The 21,463-nt window shown below is 42.9% G+C and overlaps 1 protein-coding gene across 4 annotated transcripts in view; it reads right to left on the bottom strand.

Annotated features, from left to right (window-relative positions):
- LOC101487738 (aryl hydrocarbon receptor) overlaps window positions 1–21,463 on the bottom strand; it is a 67,228-nt gene that overhangs the window by 9,411 nt on the left and 36,354 nt on the right. For all 4 annotated transcript variants that reach the window (XM_004571563.4, XM_004571562.4, XM_076875405.1 and 1 more), the window contains 6 exons: window positions 16,486–16,597; window positions 15,098–15,231; window positions 14,426–14,628; window positions 13,464–13,573; window positions 7,493–7,634; window positions 5,737–7,318 (listed from right to left, as the gene is read on the bottom strand). In XM_004571563.4, coding sequence (XP_004571620.1) covers window positions 5,737–7,318; window positions 7,493–7,634; window positions 13,464–13,573; window positions 14,426–14,628; window positions 15,098–15,231; window positions 16,486–16,597 — 2,283 coding nt within the window. The remainder of the gene's footprint in view (window positions 1–5,736; window positions 7,319–7,492; window positions 7,635–13,463; window positions 13,574–14,425; window positions 14,629–15,097; window positions 15,232–16,485; window positions 16,598–21,463) is intronic.

Here is a 21,463-nt window from a genome sequence, read left to right as displayed (position 1 = left end):
AAAGTTCTTCTGCCTTTTTTCCTGTCTTTTTCCACACCTTGGCTCATGTGATGACACACCTGATCAACAGTGGATCAACAACCCTCAGAAGCACCTTCACAACCTCAGTAAATACCTCAGATAAATAACTGGGACTCTCCACCAGCTGTTTTTATAAGGTCTCATCCAAGAAGCTTCTTCTTGGATGAGACCTGAAATGTCTTCACAAACCTAAAGAAGTCCAGTTTCCTTAGTTTGTTAAAATTCCAGACTACCACGACCTGCATGACTGAGAACTTACACAAACCCTCAGTAGTTTTCCCCTTTTCTTCCTCGTCTTCTTGTCAATGCCGCTGTTTCCAAACATAGATCATAGCAGGTCTTACTACCATCTTGTAAACCTACCTTTTCCCTAGCTTCTCCTAATCGCCGTCCTGTGTAGACTGTATATTGTCCTCTTGTCCTTTGTTAGAGTGTTAGTCCACGTCCTGTTTCTCACTCCTCGTGAGTTGAAAGTTTGCATTTGTTTTTGGTTTCGTTTTGTATTTTGCTTTATGCTGGTACGTATCCGCTCAGTAAAGCGCTTGCCTTTAGATAAACCTCCTCCTGCCTCTGAGTCCTCATCACACACACTATGACAGTCAGGGCTACTTGTCTCAAGCCAAAACTATCATGTGTGACTCGTCACACCCTCACGATGGACTGTTCTCCTTGCTGGCCTGTGGATAGAGGCTCTGCAGCTTTTTCACCAGGTCATCAGACTGCTCAACATGAAAATACCATGTTTGTGTACGTGTCCACAGCTTTCCACAGCTCACTTTTACCATTGCACGTGATAATATATTTTGCTGCTATACATATTTTAACATATTTGATTTATTTTAAATATTTTTTCATCTTACATTGAGTAACTGCAATGACATTTCATTCCTTGCACACTTATGCATGACAATAAGTCTGCTTGTCATTTTCTTCATTCACCAGTTGCTTAAAATACTCGTTCCCTTTTTTCCACTCAGCCATTTGTATGCTGTAGACAAAAACACTGGCACCTATCCTTTCACATTGCTTGTTCACGTTTGCACCATAGCTACCCAACACCACCTCAGTGTTTTTCACCCACGTGTGCAGTGACGTTTGCTTCAGCCACCCCTCTCTCTCATTCTTCCCTACCATCCCGAGGCTGTCTCAACTACTTCCTGAATTCTGAGTGACATTTTTTACTATAATATGAAATTCCATCCATCAGCTTCCACTTATCCTTTTCACAGTCGCGGGGGGCGCTAGAGCCTATCCCAGCTGTCATAGGGCGAGAGGCGGGGTACACCCTGGACAGGTCGCCAGTCTGTCGCAGGGCCAACACACAGAGACAGACAGCCACTCACGCTCACGTTCACTCCTGCATTCACACCTATGGGCAACTTAGATTGATCAATTAACCTATCCCCACAAACTGCTTGTCTTTGGACAGTGGGAGGAAGTCGGGGTACCCGTGGAAAACCCATGCAAACACGGGGAGAACATGCAAACTCCACACAGAAGGATGCCGGCCTGATGGTGGAATTGTACTCAGGACCTTCTTGCTGTGCGACAACAGTGCTAACCACTGTTAGGTTTATATTGTTGATTGTCATTTATGCTTAGAAATATTTACTCATATATAGAGTTTTATAATCGATTGCATAATGATAGGAGGTCTGATCCTTAGCAGTCTGCAAAGACTGTGAGCCTCCCAGAGCACTCTGGCATAAACACACATCTTAAAGTCGTGAGAGAGGTCGTACCTGCTCTTACTGATTTATACTACAGGAGGACACCTACTCTTATCTCTTTACGTCTGACACAGTGGTCAGCAGCACAGGAGCACCACAGGGAACTGTGCTGTCCCCTCTTCTCTTCACCCTGTACACCTCTGACTTCTGCTACAACTCTGAATTATGCCATATTCAGAAGTTTGCAGACGACACAGCCATCATGGGGTGTATCTGGGATGATCAGGAAGAGGAGTACAGAAGTCTGGTGAGGAACTTTGTCGCATGGAGTCACACAAACCACCTGCAACTCAACACCTCAAAGACTAAGGAACTGGTTGTGGACTTCGGGAGGTCTAGAGCAGGTCCACTGCCGGTTCAGATAGAGGGGGAGGAGGTGGAGGTGGTCAACAAGTACAAGTACCTCGGGCTGTGGGTGGACAATAAACTGGACTGGTCATGCAACACAGAGCACCTGTATAAAAAAGCCCAAAGCCGACTGTACTTCCTCAGGAGGCTGAGGTCTTTTAACATCTGCAGGAAGCTCCTGAGGATGTTTTACCAGTCAGTGGTTGCTGGAGTACTTTTCTATGCTGTGGTGTGCTGGGGGAGCAGCACAGCAAAGAGGGATCATCCAGGCTGGAGAAACTGATCAGGAGGGCTAGCTCTGTGGTCGGCATGAAGCTGGACACTCTGGTGACAGTGGCAGAGAAAAGGACATTAAAGAAACTGATGGACATTATGGACAATGCCAGGCATCCTCTGCACACGGCCATAAACAATCAGAAGAGTCTGTTCAGTGACAGGTTGCTTCTCCCCAAGACAAGAACTAACAGACTTAAAAACTCCTTTGTCCCACACGCCATCAGACTGTTTAACTCCTCTCTGGAGGGGAGAGGGAGGGGAAACAGGAGGACAAAGGAGGGGGGAACAACTGAGCTGTAGTGCCTCTTCACCTCACTGTGCAATACCTTTTGTGCAATACTTTTGTAAATAGTCAACGGTGCAATAGACTCAATACTTGAAATGTGCAATTCACTTGTATTTTTATTTTTATTCCTATTTATTCTATTTATCCCCTTTGTATATTTTATTTATATTGTCTCTGTATTTATATATATGTGTGTGTGTACAACTCTGTAACTTCTGTCGGTGCTGTGCTTTTTTGGAAGTCGAATTTCCCAGAGGAACCCACCCGAGGGATTAATAAAGTTCTATCTTATCTTATCTTATCTTATCTTAAGTGCCTTTTGTTTAGGTGGACCGCTGGACTCCTGGCACAGCAGGTCTGAGGAGTCTTCACAGGGTCACATTTTGACCCCACACACACACACACACACACACACACACACACACACACACACACACACACACACACACACACACACACACACGGCTACACGTACACACAGACAAGGTACTCTTTGTTCACATGTATGCTTGTGTAAGACGTCATATGTTAATGAACTTATGCATATTCACGTAACCTCAATAAAGAGCAGTGCTGCGGGGGAGCTGGCTGAGAGCGCCTGTCAGGAACGACGCTCGTCACAGTTCTCTCCCTCGTGCACGAGCAACACAAAGAGCTGTGAGGACTTGCGTCTTGCTTTTGCCGTTGTAGTAGAACTGTCTCACTTGAGACAGACCCATCAACCACCGTTCCTCCTCTTTTAATCAAATTACTGAGTAACTGATGCACCTTCATGTCTAAATACATAGAATACAGACAGATAAAAGATGATTTCCTTAACCTTGGTAGAACCTCAAAATCCCATCCTTTCGTGAACCTCGGGACCAAAAATGGTCCCGCCCCAAAAGTGCTCTAAAAATGTTATATATCAATATTTTTTTCTACTTTAAATTAGTCAGTCTTTTAAAACTACTTCTGCTTAAAATATCCATATCAACTTTTAATTATATTTTCATTGTTTTAACCCTTTAAATCCCAGTTTAGGTACATGAGCGCCCTGTTTTTAACAGAAAAAAAAAATTAAAAAATTAATATTTTCCATAAAATACATTTGAAGTAATATTTGATTGTTATTATAATTAGGCCTTTGGATAGGCCAAAGATTGGCACCAACATTCATTTTGATCCATTATTATTTTTTGTGCAGGAGCACATTTTTAAAAATCCATCCTTTCGTGACCCTCGGGACCAAAAATGGTCCCGCCAAAAAAAGTGCTCTAAAATGTTATATATCAATATTTTTTTCTACTTTAAATTAGTCAATCTTTTAAAACTACTTCTGCTTAAAATATCCATGTCAAGTTTTAATTATATTTTCATTGTTTTAACCCTTTAAATCCCAGTTTTATTACATGAGCGCCCTGTTTTTTTAGCCCCAAAAAACAAAAAAACTAAATATTTTCCAAAAAAAACATTTGAAGTAATATTTGTTTGTTATTATAATTAGGCCTTTAGATGGACTAAAGATTGGCACCAACAGTCATTTCGATCGCCTTTTATTTTTTTTCCAGGAGCGCATTTCATAAAATGCACACTATCGACCACGCCCAAAAAGTGCTATAAAAAATTTATATATTAATATTTTATTCCACTTTAAATTAGCCAATCTTTTAGACCTACTTCTCCTTGAAATATTCATGTCAAGTTTTAATTACATTTCGCCGATTTTAACCCTTTATATCCCGGTTTCGTCACATGAGTGCACTGCTTTTTTTGCCCCAAAAACATAAAACATAAAACATAAAATATTTTCCAAAAAAAACATTTGAAGTAATATTTTATTGTTATTATAATTAGGCCTTTAGATGGACTAAAGATTGGCACCAAGAGTCATTTCGATCGCCTTTTATTTTTTTTCCAGGAGCGCATTTCATAAAATGCACACTATCGACCACGCCCAAAAAGTGCTATAAAAAATTTATATATTAATATTTTATTCCACTTTAAATTAGCCAATCTTTTAGACCTACTTCTCCTTGAAATATTCATGTCAAGTTTTAATTACATTTCGCGGATTTTAACCCTTTATATCCCGGTTTCGTCACATGAGCGCACTGCTTTTTTTGCCCCAAAAACATAAAACATAAAACATAAAATATTTTCCAAAAAAAACATTTGAAGTAATATTTTATTGTTATTATAATTAGGCCTTTAGATGGACAAAAGATTGGCACGAACATTAATTTCGATCCGTTTTTAATTTTTTTCCAGAAGCCGAAAATGTCCCCAGGCGGCGCTGCTGCTCCTGCTCCCCCGGGGAGGAGTGCCTCTGCCGCGGGTGTGTTTCGCGCAGCGCCGGAGCATATGGTTCGGTTCCCGTGTCTGCAGCACACACTTCCGCTACCACGTGAAAACAAATACGTCATTTCCTGTTGATTAAAAAAAATTAATGCACCCTCAAACGATCCTAAGGGCAGAAAATGGTCCGGAACAAGCAGCGGGCCAAGCTGCTGCGGCACGCGGGAAATTAGTCTGCCTTTTCCGGGTATCTGTCTCGAGCAGGCCGCTGGAGAAGGTGTGTATGTTCCAGCAGGCGTCACATGTGGAACAAGGGCGCCACCCGGTGGCCAAATAAAAAAATTACAATTCTAAGGCCCTGAGTCCAGAATGAAAGTGAAAGTTAAGCCATCGCCACGACGTTAATGGTAATAATTGTACAGTGAAAAATAGCGTTTATAATGGGTTTCAATGGGGCACAAATCGGCCACGAGGTTCGATAGTGGATGTATGCCTTTTATTCAGCCATTTAAGCTCATTTAAAAAACTCAGACTGAAATTTTAAAATAAAATGGGAAAAAAATACATGTTTGAAAATTTGGCTATACTCCATTAAACACAGTGGAAATGGCGTGGAATTAAAAAACGGAAAGGCCACGAAATGGTCCCAGGTTCTACCAATTAATAACAGATTTAAATGTAAAAGCTACTAAAAAGTTAAAACCTGGGTACACAGTCTGTATGCCCGGCTCAGGAAGGAACCTCCAAGCTGTGCAGCTAGTAATGATTTCAAAGTATGACAATGTTCAGCAACCTCACCTTGCTGTGATTGGGGTCGTCAAGGATCTCAGAGGTCACCAAGCCAAAGTGGTCGAGCTGGCAGCAGGGCTTACCCACTCTTAGAATCTGCTCCAGGGGGCTAGTGCAGGGAGGGCACTGCGACAGACTGGAGATGACCTCGAACAAGGGGCCTGGGATCTGCTCTGGGTGGCTTTTGTGGTTCATTCCACGAAAAGATGCAACTGTGCTCTCAGCGCCCCGCTGCTCTGCACTTCTCTCAAGCAAACCACCTCCACTGACTGTGTAATCCACACTGTCCATAGTGGGCTCCCTGCAAGACTCCAGTGAGGTGTTTGTAAGAGCGTTTTGGCTGTTGTCAATGCAGAAACTGCTGCCCAGGCTTTCGCTGAAGCTGTAGTTCTGCCATGGCATTTTTTCTGCTGAATGCTCTGGGCTCGACGGACCACATCGTCCGTCAAGGTTTGCTGCCGTCTGTTTGGCATGGCACTGTAGTGAGAGCTGCTTCTGGGTCCTTGGTTGCTGCTCCTGCTGAAGGTAGTGTTGGTGAAGCTTGCTATTCAAGTCTGAGGCCTTGTCATTGAAAGTAGTCTGCTGTGTGGTCAGTTGCTCCAACTCGATCTCTGCTGGGACTAGAATGTCTTGGGCTGTCCATTGTCCATTGGCAATAGACTGATTTTGCCCCAGCAGCTCTCCATTTACTATCCTGTGGGGGAAATGGTCACTCTGCTGGCCCCAGTTAGGTGGTACTTTAGTGGTTCGCATGTTGAGATGCTGTTGCATCTGCTGGGATAGCTGGACAATGGGAGTGTGCTCCATTATTGGAGGCTTGGAGGGACAAAACTGCATTTGCACACTTGTATCAAGATTATTTTCTGATAATGACACTGGTGTGGAGGTTGCTGCGGTAGTGCTAGGAGGTACCTGTCCTCCATGTACAGTGGAATCAGTCCTTCCTTCTATCGAGTCATAGATGTAAGAGAGAATCTCATCATTTGTCAGCAGATCATCCAAAGTGGGCACGTGTTCAGGGTCCATCTCAACTCTGATCATACGCTCATCTAGCAGCAGCAACTCCAGGTCCTCAGCACTCAGGCCCAGCCCTTCCAGAGCTCCAAACAGCTCGCTGTTTGAGTAACTCCTCTCTTCTGCATCCATCCCTTGGCCCTCCAAAGAGAGCGAGTCCAAAGTAGCCAGCAGTGGGTCAAAGCTGGTACCTGGTTCTGTGATGCCTGGACCTACGACACTATTAGCAGGTTCATTCCAGCTTCTGTGCAGGTTGGAGGGTTCACTTTCAGAGAAACTAACGTGCTCTGCAAAGAAGCTGCTGTGAAATGACAGCTTGGGCTCCACAGCTGGCTGGCAAACATACACTGACTCATCCTGACTCATGAGTGCCCCAAGAAGGGAGCCCGGGTCCAGGCCATCCGTCAGCAGCTTATCAGTCCGATTCTTCTTTGACTTGCTAAAATTTTTTACACAGCTGCCATCTCTAAAGCCTGCGATGGGATGATTGGACTGATAGAGCAGGGCTTCTCCTGTAGCATACGTAAAGGGTAGATGCATAGAGCGCTTACGCAAATGTTCTCCTCCTTCTTCATCCCTATAAACACAGAAGACATCATTGTCAGGACTTCTCTGTGCAGTTCTTTTAAACAACTAAGAAATACAAACGTATGGCATTGAAGGGAAGGAGGATGGATATCTTAATGGTTTGATTCAGTGTATTACTCGAGATAAATGACCAAATGAGATTTGTACACAGACAGGTACTTACAAAAGAGGCCTCTGGGTGGCGATGATGTAATCTGGTTTCCCATTCTTATACACCAGCCGGGCATTGGCCTGGACCCACTTCCACTGGTTTTCCTTAGTCAGGAGTCTGAACACAGTCAGACCACTCTCTCCAGTCTTCATCACTTTAAACATTGAACACAAACAACTGTTACTCAGAGATAACCTCTGTCCACTATGACAGTCTAAATCTGCATAACACTTTGAAATGAGTTTCCATCGAAAGTTGTCACAAATTATCCACAGCATCTGTGTCCTGCCAGGCTGGACAGGGTGGCAGTGGACTGACTCATTTCACCTTTACTAGTGGGTTATGGTCAAAGACCGTTAATCATGGTCAGGCTTCGTCACTTCTGACCACGTGCCCATCTGTCCACTGAAGTGCACGTGGTGGTGCTGCTCTCATCTCTGATGCTTTGCCTGATCCTCTCTTCAGGCAGCTCTGCAGCTTTGTTCAATCTGTTTACTAATCCCACAGGATTACTTACAAAAGCTGTCTGAACTCTTTGACCAGACCAAACGTCCTCAGCACAGGATTTCCTACATATACTCAGGTTGTTCAGTAGCAAAACCTTTTTGGGTGTGAATGTTGAGCCACCTGCTTTGGTTTAGTGTTTTTCACAGCCTGCTGAGTCGAGAGCTGTGTTTCAATCAAGTCTAAAATCCTGGACTCTTAAACGCACCTTAGAACACACATGCATCAACACTACAATGAACGGGCGGAGGGAGGTTTGGAGTCTTCTCTCACCCCCGTTCTCTGCAGCCTGCTGGAGCAGGGGGGCTAGGAGGAGGAGTTGGCCGTCCGACTGCGGTCTGGAGTGTGGGGCCTCCCTGCTGCTGCGGAGTCGGGGCGGTCTGCCTCTCCCCACCGCAGGGAAAAGGGTAACACCACCTGGGTCTGGGTGCAGTTCCCCCCTCCAGGGGCAAGGGTACCTAGACCCGGTTCGTAGAGTACGCTTGGGGAGTGTGATCGTGTGTACAGCGTCTCTTTATGTCTGTCTCCACTAGGGATGGGTACCGGTGTTCTGACATAAACGGTAGTAACCAGACCGAAAAGCAGCGCACATTTCGGTGCTTTATTTCAGTGCTTTTTTTTTCCTGAGCTGTGATACACTTCTAGCCAATCATTTTACGTTTCCGAGGATAGTAGGCGGGCCCAGGTACGTACGTTCTTTTAGAGCAGAGCTACAGATTAAAAATGCCCAAGGCGAAGCGGTCAAAAGTCTGGCTGTACTTCACAGCAAAAGATGCAAACTCAGCAGCAACAAGTGCTTTAAGCTGATACCGTGATACACCTCGAATCCGATGAAACACCTGGCGACGCATAGCGTTTTTTTTAAAAGCCCAGAAATGCGCCGTATTTGATAGCTTGCTGCGAGACCTCACACCGAGCACATCTACTGTGCGTGGGTTGCCAGTTATCGGATCCGGAGTTAGCAACATCCCCCAAGAACCCGAAGAGGAGAGTCCTGGCCCCCAGCCCTGCCAGTGTAGCAGAAATGATGAGGATGATGATGCAGCAGCAGCCGTTCTTCTCTGCGTGAGTAGCTTAATGTTGTTCGTGTGTAATTTACGTTGAGTAGGCTAACCACGTTATTACATTAATGCACGTAAGGTGAACTAGCAAACATCATCATAGCTACATGCTGCTGTCTTCTTGTTTGATGGCAGATACTCCCTTCACCCTGGCCAAAAAGGCTAAAATGACCAAAGAAAAAGTGGAAAACAGTTAAACATGAGAGGTTTTTGGACAAAGTTTGTGTTTTTTCCATTGTTTAAGCACTGCTTCCAGCCAAGAGTGATGCCATATATGCCCCATAGCTGCATCTTTTTACAAAAAACAGGTGAACGAGAGGTTTTTGGACCAATTTTGTGTTCTCCATTCTTTAAGCACCGGTTTGAGCACCGTTTGAGCACCGGCACCGTTTCAAAAGTACCGATTTGGCACTGGTATCGGATAAAACCTAAACGATACCCATCCCTAGTCTCCACGTTGGTTGAGTGTGGAGTAAGTGCATATGAGAGCGTGAGGGTGGGAACGGATGTTTGTATCTGTGTGTGCTTGTATGTCTGTGTCTATATGTCAGGTTGGTATCAGACGCCACCTCTCTGGGAAGACTCCAAACTCAATACTCCTACCAACATTAATGACTGTCTAGCTTCTGTTACTAATTGGATCTCTCAAAATTTGCTCCACCCCAACCTTGCCTGAGATCTGTGAGATTAGCTTTTCTGCTAAGGAGATCATTCCCTGCCAGCATCGGGCTGCCGTAATGAATTCTGGGATTGCTTTTCACCAGCACGTTAAATTTAATATAATAAGTCATTCAGTCTTTTACTTTAATTCATAAATATTGCAAACTATATTAAAAGTCGTTGTCCTTCTAGTGCAGAACATTTTCATAATTGGTCTAGTTCAACTCCCACTTCACGTTTATTACTCAGTGCTTCCAAAGTAACTGGCAGGGACCAGGCTGCTAACAAAAACGATTCATGTTGTCCTTGAGCTGCTTCTCTAGACTCCAGGTAGACTTAAAAATGAGAGGTTTAATTTGAATTGTTGTGTGTGTCACAACTGCTGAGAGCTTTTTTAGCTGCTGGCTTTTGTGATTTCCCTCTAGAGAGAACAAAGCTACACAACACGTGTGCAGCTTGGCTTTGCAAGTTACTGGTAGGGTTTCTATATTTCACAGTTTAGTACATTATTCATTTAGTGACATCTGATAATATTTTAGAATTTAGTTAAAAATTAAGTTATTTATTTATTTTTAGCATTTATTATTTTATGACAGTGCAGTGGAGCAGACAGCGGAGGAGGGGTAGAGGGGAAAACATGCAGTATATGGATCGCCTGCTCAGCCCACTGTGGTGTGCTGCTGACCTGATCCTAGAATCATTTTAGGAAGTCAGACTTTGGATCTGTATTCAAGTGGATCATCGATGCCCGGCTGCGAGAAATTGTCACAGTAACGCCCAACCAGTGTGGCTTCGTCAAAGGATGCGGCAGGAGCAGCAGGAGAAGCACCGGGAGAAGACCAAGACCATCCATATGGCCTTCCTCAACCTGGAGAAGGCTTTTGACAGAGTCCCTCATGACCTGATCTGGCACTCTCTGTGATCACACGGGGTCCCTGAGGCCTACGTCGATTTGATCAAGCTCGTGTACAGAAACGTGACCAGCACAGTCAGAAGCCCAGTGGGAACATCGCCACCTTTCAGCATCACCGTGGGCGTGCACCAAGGCTCCGCGTTGTCCCCGCTTCTCTTCATCCTCTGCATGGACACTGTGACCGCTGACCTCCAGGCACCCTGCCCTTGGACACTCCTCTATGCCATTGATGTCTTCCTCGCAGATGAATCCCGAATGGAGCTGCAACGCCAAACGCAGCAATGGAAGACACGCCAGAGTGAGTACGGGCTGAGGTTGAACACCAAGAAGACTAAGTACTTAGAAGCCGACCCCCTTTGGGGCCCCTTTGGAGGTGGGGTGCCCCCGGCCTCTCGGCCTGGGGCTCGGTCACTCAGGCACAGCTGGGGGCCGGCGGAGCTCACGGGCGCGTCACTGCAACTCCCCCTGGCTTCTGCTCCGCGGCTGCTGAGTGAGCCCTCATCTGGGACTCTCCTCAGCTCTTACTGGGACAGTGGCGCGGCTGCCCCTCTGTTGGTCTTCCATGGTCTCTTGTATTCTGGGGGCCTCTGGATGTCTGGAGTTTTGATCTCCTCCATACCCGCTTCACACCCTGGAGGACGGGGCTGTGGCCCCCCCACACTCCCTAGCAGATCATTACATGGAGAAACCTTTGGAATGCAAGCATGCTGATCCACACAGGTATGCACACATGGGTATTCACAGACGCGGACTAAAGCTTTCTTGGCTGCTGCCTCAAAGCACACTGTGCGCTGTCTATCTTGCGTGCTGCACAATATCGTTTATTATTTAGTAAATATTGATATCTATGACTAGCTAGTTTATTGTGATGGTGCTTTGTTTTCTCTATTATTATGTTGCTCTTTGTTGTTTGCTGTCTCCTCTGTTTGTTTTTTTTGTTTGTTTTTTTTTTCTCCATACAGGTGACCCAGGAGTTCTTTTTTTTTTTCTCTCTTTTCCCCCCCCTTCTCACCGTCTCTTCTCCCCTTTGGTTTTCTTTCTTTCTCTCCCCCTCTTTCTCTCATTCATTCCCCCTGTCCTATTTATTAAAAAAAAAAAAAAAAAAAAAAAAAAAAAAAAATGACAAAGGATGAACTGAAGCTCTGCCATCACGTAATGTCGCATACTGCTGTTTCTGATGTCATTTAAAAAAAAAAAAAAGAAGCCGACCCCCAAACCGACGGCACCATCAGCATCGATGGGGAAGACCTGGCAAAAGTATCTCACTTCTGGTACCTCAGATCGATGATCAGCAATGACGGCAACATCCTGCCAGACGTACGAGCCAGGATTAATGCGGCCTGGATGAAGTGGTGCCAAGTCACTGGTGTCCTGTGCGACCGACGAATACCTGACCACCTCAAGTCAAAGATCTACTTTATGGATCAGCGTGTTGGCCGTCCACCGTAAAGCACGAACAGGCCCTTCACACAATGGAAATGCGGATACTGCGATGGTGCCTGGGCCTGAAACTATGGGACCATGTCATGAACACCGACTTCCGAAAGCGGCTGGGCATCGCATCGATCACGGAGAAGATGCAAGGAGCGCGACTGTGATGGTATGTGGTATGGTATAAGTGACAAAAACTGCAGAAAAGCGGACCCTGCAGAGCGGGAATAACGCTAGGAGGAGGAAGACTTTGGATCTGTACGTGTTGAATGTTATGGGTTTTTTTAACTATTCTTTATCCAGTTTTGTAATCGTATACAGCAGTAATTGCAATAGTAGCACACATTAAGACCTTTTTAATTAATTTATGAAATGTCTGAAAGTAAATAAATAATAATTTTTGTAGTTTTAAAGGCTTTTGTAATTTGTTTTACCACATACAGGAAACAGAGCTCGGCAGGCTGCTGGGTTGTGGTAAAATGGAATTTGGGCAGGTGAAGGAGTGAAGTCACGGTCAGGTTTGTCAAGCTGGTAATTCTCTTCAGTATTAAAGCAGACATATAACAGCTCATGTAACCTGCTAAATGGGCTAAATCAGCCGCAGCAGTAGTGCAGGCATGGTAATAACAACATGCCTGCAAAGAACAAACACACCACAGCTTTTCACATCATGAGGGTAACACACAGACACATGCTGAGAGCTCAGGCTTCAGTCTGTTTTACACAATTTCATACAACTTGTTCTTTCCTACTGTTGTGTAATTCCTTTTTTTTTTTCCTGTCCCATTTGGTTCTTTAGCCGTCAGAATTGTTGTCTGAAGACCAACAAGGATACCCAATGGATTTACTTTGCCAAATGGATCATCGTGGCATTGCCGTATTGGTCCATTTGATCGACCTTTGTTTTTATTATTTATTATATTTTATTTTCAGATGTTACAGACGGGACAGACATGAGTGAGGGATAGGAAAGGGAGAAAGCCCCCCCGCCCCAATGGCTAGCAGAGAACGGGGGTGTGTGAAGACCCCATACCTCCCTCCTCCCGCTCATGTGTAGTGTTGCTGCATGTTGCTCTAAAGTGCATTTAAAACAAGGGAGAGCATGGTGCTGCTGCCAGAGAGCAGCAGGTGTTAGCACGGCCCCTCTCGAGAACCCTCAATGTCTACATGGATTTAATTCCTGATGTGTAATTCCTGATATTATCCTCGCAGTCACACAGCTCTGGTTATGACCACAGAAGCTCCACCCACCTGCTGATCAAAACTTGTGTTTACACGAGGCAACAAATCAGAAGAACGCCTCGCAGAGAATGGAAATGAGGGATTTTCAGGCACTGCACAGGGCACAAGTGTTCAGCCCCATCTTTGAATGAACTAGACTGTTTTGGTTGACAGCTGGTTTTTGGTTACTTACTTCGGACATGGTTCTCTGCACAGTACAACATATCTGCGGCGTGGATGAACTGATAGCCAGAGCCCCTCGCCCGCAGCTCAGCCTCCGTGTACCCCAGCACTATCTTCCCCCTGTACAAAAAACGACCAGAGTTACCTCGGGCAGCTGTTTACAGTTCATTCCACATGTCACTGTAAAGAAAGCAAAAACAAAAAACTATAGTATTATATTTTAGTATAGTCACCCTGTGAAACTTCTACCAGTGTGATGTTGTTTTAGTTTTCTCCATTTTTCTAAAAAATAAAACAACTCCCACCCATCTGACACACCCATGGATCTCATGAAGGAGGATACATATGATCAAAACAGGTACAACACAACTTAACTTAACCTCCGACCTGCGTCCACATATGTGGACGTCACATTTTGGGTTATTTGGACCAAAATACTCAATTGTGGTCTACAAGGGCCTGATAGCCACTCACGAGGACATTATACTGCTACTGTTCTATTGAAACAAATATCCTCATACGTGGCTCTCATTTTTCTTAGAAACAAAAATTAGATTAAAAAAAATCTGGTAATTCTTTATTTTTACATTCATCAGGTCCCAATCAGCCCAGATATCAAAGAGAAATGAAAAATGCTGCCGTGGAAGAGTTCAGGTCTTAGGAGGTTCAGCATAACTAGTCTGCGGTTTGTCAGCTAGATTTCTTTGTCTCACTTTGAAAATCATTCAACAGAAAATGAGCGATGGCACCTGAAATCTAACATCCAATGAAAATGCTCCACTTTAGCATGTGGCTAACACAAATCTCAAACCGAACTGTACCTCCTAACCCTAACAAACAAACAAACAAACAAACAAACAAACAAACAAACAAACAAACAAACAAACAAACAAACAAACAAACAAACAAACAAACAAACAAACAGACGTGAGGTGTCTCAGTCGAATACAAAGTACTGAAATGTATTTTTACTTTGCGTCACAGGCCATGGGGGTGAAGTCCAGCTTGTGTTTGGTTCTAAAGATCATGTTCTTGGTTCTGATCTCTAGAATGGATGGAGGCTGAAGAGGAGTTGCAATAGCGAATAATGCAAGCAGCGGCGCAGCTTTCCCTCCATTTTCTTGCCACTGGTTCTGCCCATGCAAGAACTTGAGCCTTCCCTGGATATTCAAAGCCTGGAAGTAAGCAAAATAAGCAGTTATCCTTCTGGTAATGGATGTGACTTTGTATTTGTATTAGTAGATGTACTGTTTTTATAACCTGTGAGTACTACAGGTAACTGTAAAGATGGATCTTTGAGGGAAAACCTCAGTGAAGGTGGGCGTTAGCGGGCATGGGGACATGGAAACAGGTAGCAGACGACTCTGATAAAAGTTTGGATTCTTTTCTGGGAAAATGAAGCTCAGGAAACTGCTCGCCTATCAGTTTGAATATTAGTGATCCAGACTGTGAGTAGAAAGGGCTTTGAGGGTTCAGTTAGAGCTGAAAAGTACTACATAAATACCTGTTCATGTCTTTAACCCACCAGGTTTATAAGAATACACAGATACACTCCTACGATAGATGTCTACGTGCAGAGAACGGGAACGTCAAGTCCAGCGTGTTGATGTGTTAGCTCTGGTAAAAATAGAAAATGTCACGTACCAGGAAACCAGAAGAGTTGTCCAAGAGGCAGCGAAAGCGACACACAAAGCTTCTCTCCAGGAAGGACGAGTTCTCCGGGGGCAGTTGCTCCGGGTTGTAGCAGACCACAGATGAGCTACTGTCAAATTCCATCTCTATAAAAACCACAAAGAAAACTGTGGGCAGAGCCATACTTCCATGTGTTGGTGTGTTTGTAATGCAGTGATTCTTGAAGGTCTGAATGGGCATTAGATATTGATTTTCAACCGGGTCCCTTGGGCACAGAGATTTTTAAAATGACAGTAGGTACTCGGGATGATGAGATACTCAAACTTTATACTGGAGAACGTCCGCTCATCTTCTGAGAAACTCTACCTCCATAAGATACAACCTGTTCATTCAACAGGTTCATTTAAATGTTCCTCCAGCTTTGCTTTTTCCTGCCTCAACTTTTTGAGACACATCAAATTCAACATGAGTTGTTATAATGTAGCAAACTGTCCTGGTTTAAAGATTTGATGTTTTCAGAAATGTGTTCCTGAGATTTGCAAATGATTTAAAGAAGAGAGTGCAAACGGTTTCTCGGAGTCCGTCGGTTGTGTCAGGGCCACAGGTCTTAAACACAGTGCTAACACGTAACACATAAGCATTTTAAAACCCAAACACACTTCACCTCATAAGCCACAGTGAAGATCACAGGGTCATGTGATCTGACCCGAGGCTGTTCTTACAGCTTAAACCATCTGATACTGACATCCAAATGTTCATGGTTGTGTTCATGTGGACAGAAGTGGAAGGTCAAAAACAAAGACTTTCATATTTGAGTCTTTAAGAAGTTCACAAATAATATTCAGTTAGATGATGGCAAAGATAATACCCATACGGAAAAGAAATAGTAAAAACTTATATGTGATTACTCATGAAAGTGGCCACTTTCATGAGTAAATCATATAAGGCTTACATGATTTACTCATGAAAGTGGCCACTTTCGCATTACTTTCATACATTGTTTTAGTAAGTATCCAAAACATACAAGTTTCATTATATAATTTTTCAAGGGATCTTATATCTGTTTTCACACTTATATGCTTTTCATACAAGTTTCACACAAGACAGATACAAACTTTATAAGATTTATATATATCTTTTTCATATGGGTATTGAAAGATTTGCAGAATCTGGGGAAATCTGCAAGTTTTGGGTCCAACATTGTAACAAACACAATGCCGTTGAAATAACTCTCACAGTTGCAAAGGTAAGTTAAAACTTTACCAAGCAAAGACAGAGTAAAAAAGAAAAACGAGGTTGAGAAACTGGGAAAAGCCTTTGAGGGTAAAGGGCTCTGTAGTAAAGGAGTGTGTGTGCTGAGCTGTCATACAGGAATGACAGCACGTGTGGGGTGAGATCACCTTTGGGGGATGTTGGATCAGGAGGATTCAAAGCCCAGTCCAGGTTTCTTCTGAGCTCCTGCTGGTCCTCCGTGTGGACCAGTTCATACACACTCTGGTGCATGACATCAGTCTGAGAGAGAAAAAGAGACATTTATAAGCTTTTTAAAAACGTAACCTGATTCTAATTCTTTATTTTCCTCAACCTCATTGTTTGTTGATCTGTTGACGTGCAACGGTGTTGGTAGTGTGTAAAGACTGTAGGTTGTGTGAGTCTGACTATGTGAAGTGATCTGAATGTGAATCTATGCTGCTGCTGTTGTAAACATCTGTTGTGCCTCGTCATAGTAGTTACATGGAGACTAGCATCTTCACTGAGTAACACACTTAATGCTACCAGTAAACTAAAAGCACACATTAGGTGATGTAATGGTTTCAACTTTAGTCTAAGAGAAGTTAAAGAATAAAACAAACCTGCTTACACTCTGTGTGCGGTCGACACAGCACTTCTTTTATTTTTATTTTTTGCAAATATTTTTATTGAAATAAGAAAACAGTACTTGCAGTTACCGAAATACAATTGACCTTTCTTCATTTTCCTAAGTAAATATACTTATATATACATTAGGGGTGCAACGATACAAAATTCACGGTTCGGTTCGGTTCGATACTTTGGTGTCACGGTTCGATATTTTTTCGATACAAAAAAATGTTCATGCCTTTTTAATTTGTCATTTATTAAAATTATAAATATATATTTTAACTCAAAAGTACAGTTTTTAAATTTAACCCTAACCCTTGTGCGTGTTTTTTATTTTGACAGCGAATGCGCACCTGCGGACCACTTATGTGCAGCCCTGGTTATTTAGCTCATCATATTGCAGCCACAGAAATTCTTTTGTCCATGAAACCATAAAGCTGCACTTTCTTTTTGCCTTATAGTCTGATTTGTCATAACTTCTCCGTTTTGTGGTAAGCTTTTATTTGGCTGTCACTTCTTCACTCTGACCTGTCTTATTTGGCTCAGCAGAACTGAAATGCTTTTACACACGGACTCACACAATGCTCAGCGATTCTCTGCGCGATCAACCTCTCACATGTTTAAGCTGCGGGAGATTTCACTTGTCATGTTTGCATAGTAAGCTAACGATTAATAAGACGATGTCAGAGGAATTGGTGCGCAAATTATCATCACTCACCAATCAGTGCTGTCGCTCTCTATACACAGTTCGCACGATTGCAAAGTGAAAGCAAAAAAACGAGCGCAAATTCAAACGCGACTTCAATATGTCACATATTGACAGTGGCTCACCGATGCCAATGACATAATTACTAGGGCTGAACGATTATGGAAAATAATCTAATTGCGATTTTTTGCCCCAATATTGCGATTGCGATGCGATATGCGATTATTTTTTAAGGTCTTTGTCTTCTGTATTATTAAACAAAGACAAGCAATACATCATATAGTATGGCCAATACTATATTACATTAATTTTAAACTGTTCTTTCCTGGAAGACAGACCTCTGTTATGATGACATGAGGTGATGCATGAATTGATGACTGACATTTTTATTTAACTTCTTCAATCACAACAGTATATTTGAACATACACAATAGTTTATTTTTAGCTTACAAACATCTGAGCATAAAGTGCTGACAAGGAACCCTGGTGTAAACATTAAAATGAAAGTCAGTACAATGTGCAGATTGCAGAAATATAAATAAAATAAATCAGTGGCTTTACCACACTCAGTTTTTCGACATCTGTGAACTACTAGACAGTCATTCAATTAAAAAATAATATTAAATAAATAAAACTAATAAATAAAAAATACACACATCTTACTGATCTCTGCAGTCAGTAACATTACACATAAAGTGCAAACATAATAGCAATTGTATAAACACACACACAAACACGCCTTTAAATTTTAAAGGCGTGAAATTGGACGGTCTAGTTCTGATTAGCGTCACCGCTGTCTCGGTGGAGTTTAATAAACTCGGCCGTCTGCTTCTTGCTATCTAAAATATAACCAGACACTGGTGTAAATTCTCGACTGTCTCATATTTCTGTTTAATAAGTTTTCTGTTTGACGTTTAGTCAGCTGTGTGAAAACCAAGGAGGAACCCACCCGGGGGATTAATAAAGTTTTATTTTATCTAATCTAATAACTTTAATCTCAGCCAAACCGATTTACTCACGAACAAACAAAACACTGAAAAAAGCCCAACAATAACATTTGTAGGTTGTCTAAGTGACTTATATATTACGTTTAACCCGAGCAGCGAAACTCCGCGGTGATCTGAAAATGATGTGCCGGGAGTTGTGCCGTTCTCGGCCGCATCAGTAACCCTCGAGCTCCCGGCTAGCTGTCGAGCTGGTGGGTAGCAGACGCCTCTGAAAACGTCGAAGCACTTTTGCAAATATGGGATATCTTGATAAACCGAGCAGATATTTGATGTTTACACAACTACTTTCTCGCCTGAAAATATGTTAAAAGTTTATTTTGTGACCCAGAAAGATTAGTATGAGTAATTTTAAAACTTAGTAGCGGCCGCCATTGCTGGAAACTGGAGTTTGGCTGGGCCGCGCTATGAATTCTGGGATATGGTAGTAATTTGGACAGCCTTCGGCACGTCGCTGTGACGTAATCGGTCTACAAATGCGGCCTCAGGAGGATGCAGCCCATGAATTTGGACATGTCCAGAGTATAATCGCAGCCTTTGCGGTTAGAAAATTGCACTTGATCATGTCGCGATATTATCGCAAATGCGATATATCGTTCAGCCCTAATAATTACCCAGCTACATTTCTGAAAGAATGCAAAAGCATTGACATATATTTTTCCTACAATAGCCCGACGGGCAGGGAAGAGATAGATTTTGGTAGCCCGACTGAAAAAAATCGCTAGCTCCAGGACGTCGGGCTAGCGATATTGCGAGCCCTGTATCTGATTGAGGAATCACTCATCTTTGGAAAAGAGAGTTTATTACAGAGAAATGTCTCTTTCCAAAATAAAAGCTATACTATCCGCTTCTTCTGGGCTATATTCTCAGCAGCATAAGGAGAATCATGTGCTAACAGCTGTCTAAATGACTCGGCTAAAATTAGTAGCATGCTTGTTGTTTTGGTCTTTGCACTAGGATGATGTCGGCGTAAATGTGCAGTCATATTCGTTGTGTTCCCACTAGTGCTTTCAGGTTAATCTCGTTGAAATGACCTTAACGCCACAACACGGCAAATCTCCGTTAACGAGCTACCGCCGATCGCCCCGTGCATGGGGCTAGGCGGCTAACACGTTAACGAGCTAACTGCGCTAACACACTAGTTCCCACCCATGTAATTGAGCATTGCATGGCACATCCAACATACTGTTTTACTTTAGTCCATGACTCGCTTACCTTCAGGGTCATACGTCACATGAAAACCAAAATAATTCCAAACGCCAGATCTGAATGAGGGTGGGGGAGGTCCATGTGTCTTGCTAGCTTGCCCTGCGCTCTTCCTTCTGACTATGCTGTCTGTGTTGAGTGCTCAGTGGATCTGCGCTCGACAGTGCAGCCTAGGCGGAGTAGTCGAACGCAGATTCACTGAGCGCTCAACACAGACAGCATCGTCGGAAGGAAAGTTGATCAAATAAATTACAAATGTTGTATTGTTCGATACATATGCGTACCGAACCGAAAGCACTGTATCGAACGGTTCAATATCGATACGAATATCGTTGCACCCCTACTATACATATATATATATAAAAAACAACTAAACAAAAACGCATTCTAAAACAATGCAACAGTAACAGAAGTACATTTAGACAGGCACTACCTCTAGACTAGTAAAATAAGAAATAAAGGGTTGGCACTTTTTGCAACCTCTCAACGTATATTTAATTTTTTCAAGTTTAAAAAAAAACACAACATCTTTAAGGCACTGGGAAACAGTAGGTAGGATACTTAACAGACTTCCAATGCAACAATATTAGACGTCTCGCTAATGGGATGTGAAGGCTATAATATCCTTTTGTGTGGAATCAAGTGTACGTGAGCGATCAGGAATCCTGAATACAGCAATCAGAGGACAAGGATGAAGAGTTACCCCAAGAACAGCTGACATAATAGCAAAATACCCAGTCCAGGAACCTTGTAGCTCAGGACACAGAAAAAGCATGTGGCTAAGGTGACAAGGAGAGCCGTGGCATTTATCACCAGTGTTGGTCAAGTTACTTGAAAAAAGTAATCAGTAACTAATTACTGATTACTTCCCAAAAAAGTAATCCCGTTAGTTTACTGATTACTTATTTTCAAAAGTAATTAATTACTTAGTTACTTAGTTACTTTTTAAAAACACGATTTACAACCTGAATAGGTGATAAATAGATCTTTCAGCCCAATTCTACTTTTTCTGCATAATCCATCATACAAAATGTAATCAAATGGAAAAGTCTATTTTTTAACTTGTTTTATTAGTTTTAATCTTTTAACTTTAGGCATCAAGCAAACATTAAATTATCTGCAACATTCTCTGACTGGAAGAAATTAGTTTAACATTTAAACCTATTTTCTGCACATTCCAGCACATAAAATAAAATATTTTGTGTGTTTACACTCAGTCTTTCAAATAGATGCAAGTAAAACACAGCAGAAAATAAATAAAGTCAAAGACTCAGCGGTCCTGTTGCTCTATTTTCACCTGTAAAGCAGGAGTGGGGTAGGCGGAGGTTTACCCTGGTGCAGGTGTGCCACGGTCAGTGGAAGAATCCGCGAGTTTCTCTGTGAGTTTCCCATTACGTCGTAGCTACTCGGTGCTTGCTCAGAAGTTTAGGGGTTTTTTCTGTAAAAAAAAGTTTTCTTCCCACGCACAGCGGACAATAATGTTTTTGTCCCTTTTTATGGAATCAAACTCAAAGTAAGGTCAGTACTTCCACGCTTTAAACGCTGCACGCTCATACTCTCTCTGCACTCGATATATGATCCATTGTTGATCTGCACACAGCT

The sequence above is a fragment of the Maylandia zebra genome, linkage group LG16 (genome assembly GCF_041146795.1).
Source record: "Maylandia zebra isolate NMK-2024a linkage group LG16, Mzebra_GT3a, whole genome shotgun sequence".
NCBI lineage: Eukaryota > Metazoa > Chordata > Actinopteri > Cichliformes > Cichlidae > Maylandia > Maylandia zebra.
This window is presented reverse-complemented; position numbering and strand designations above follow the sequence as displayed.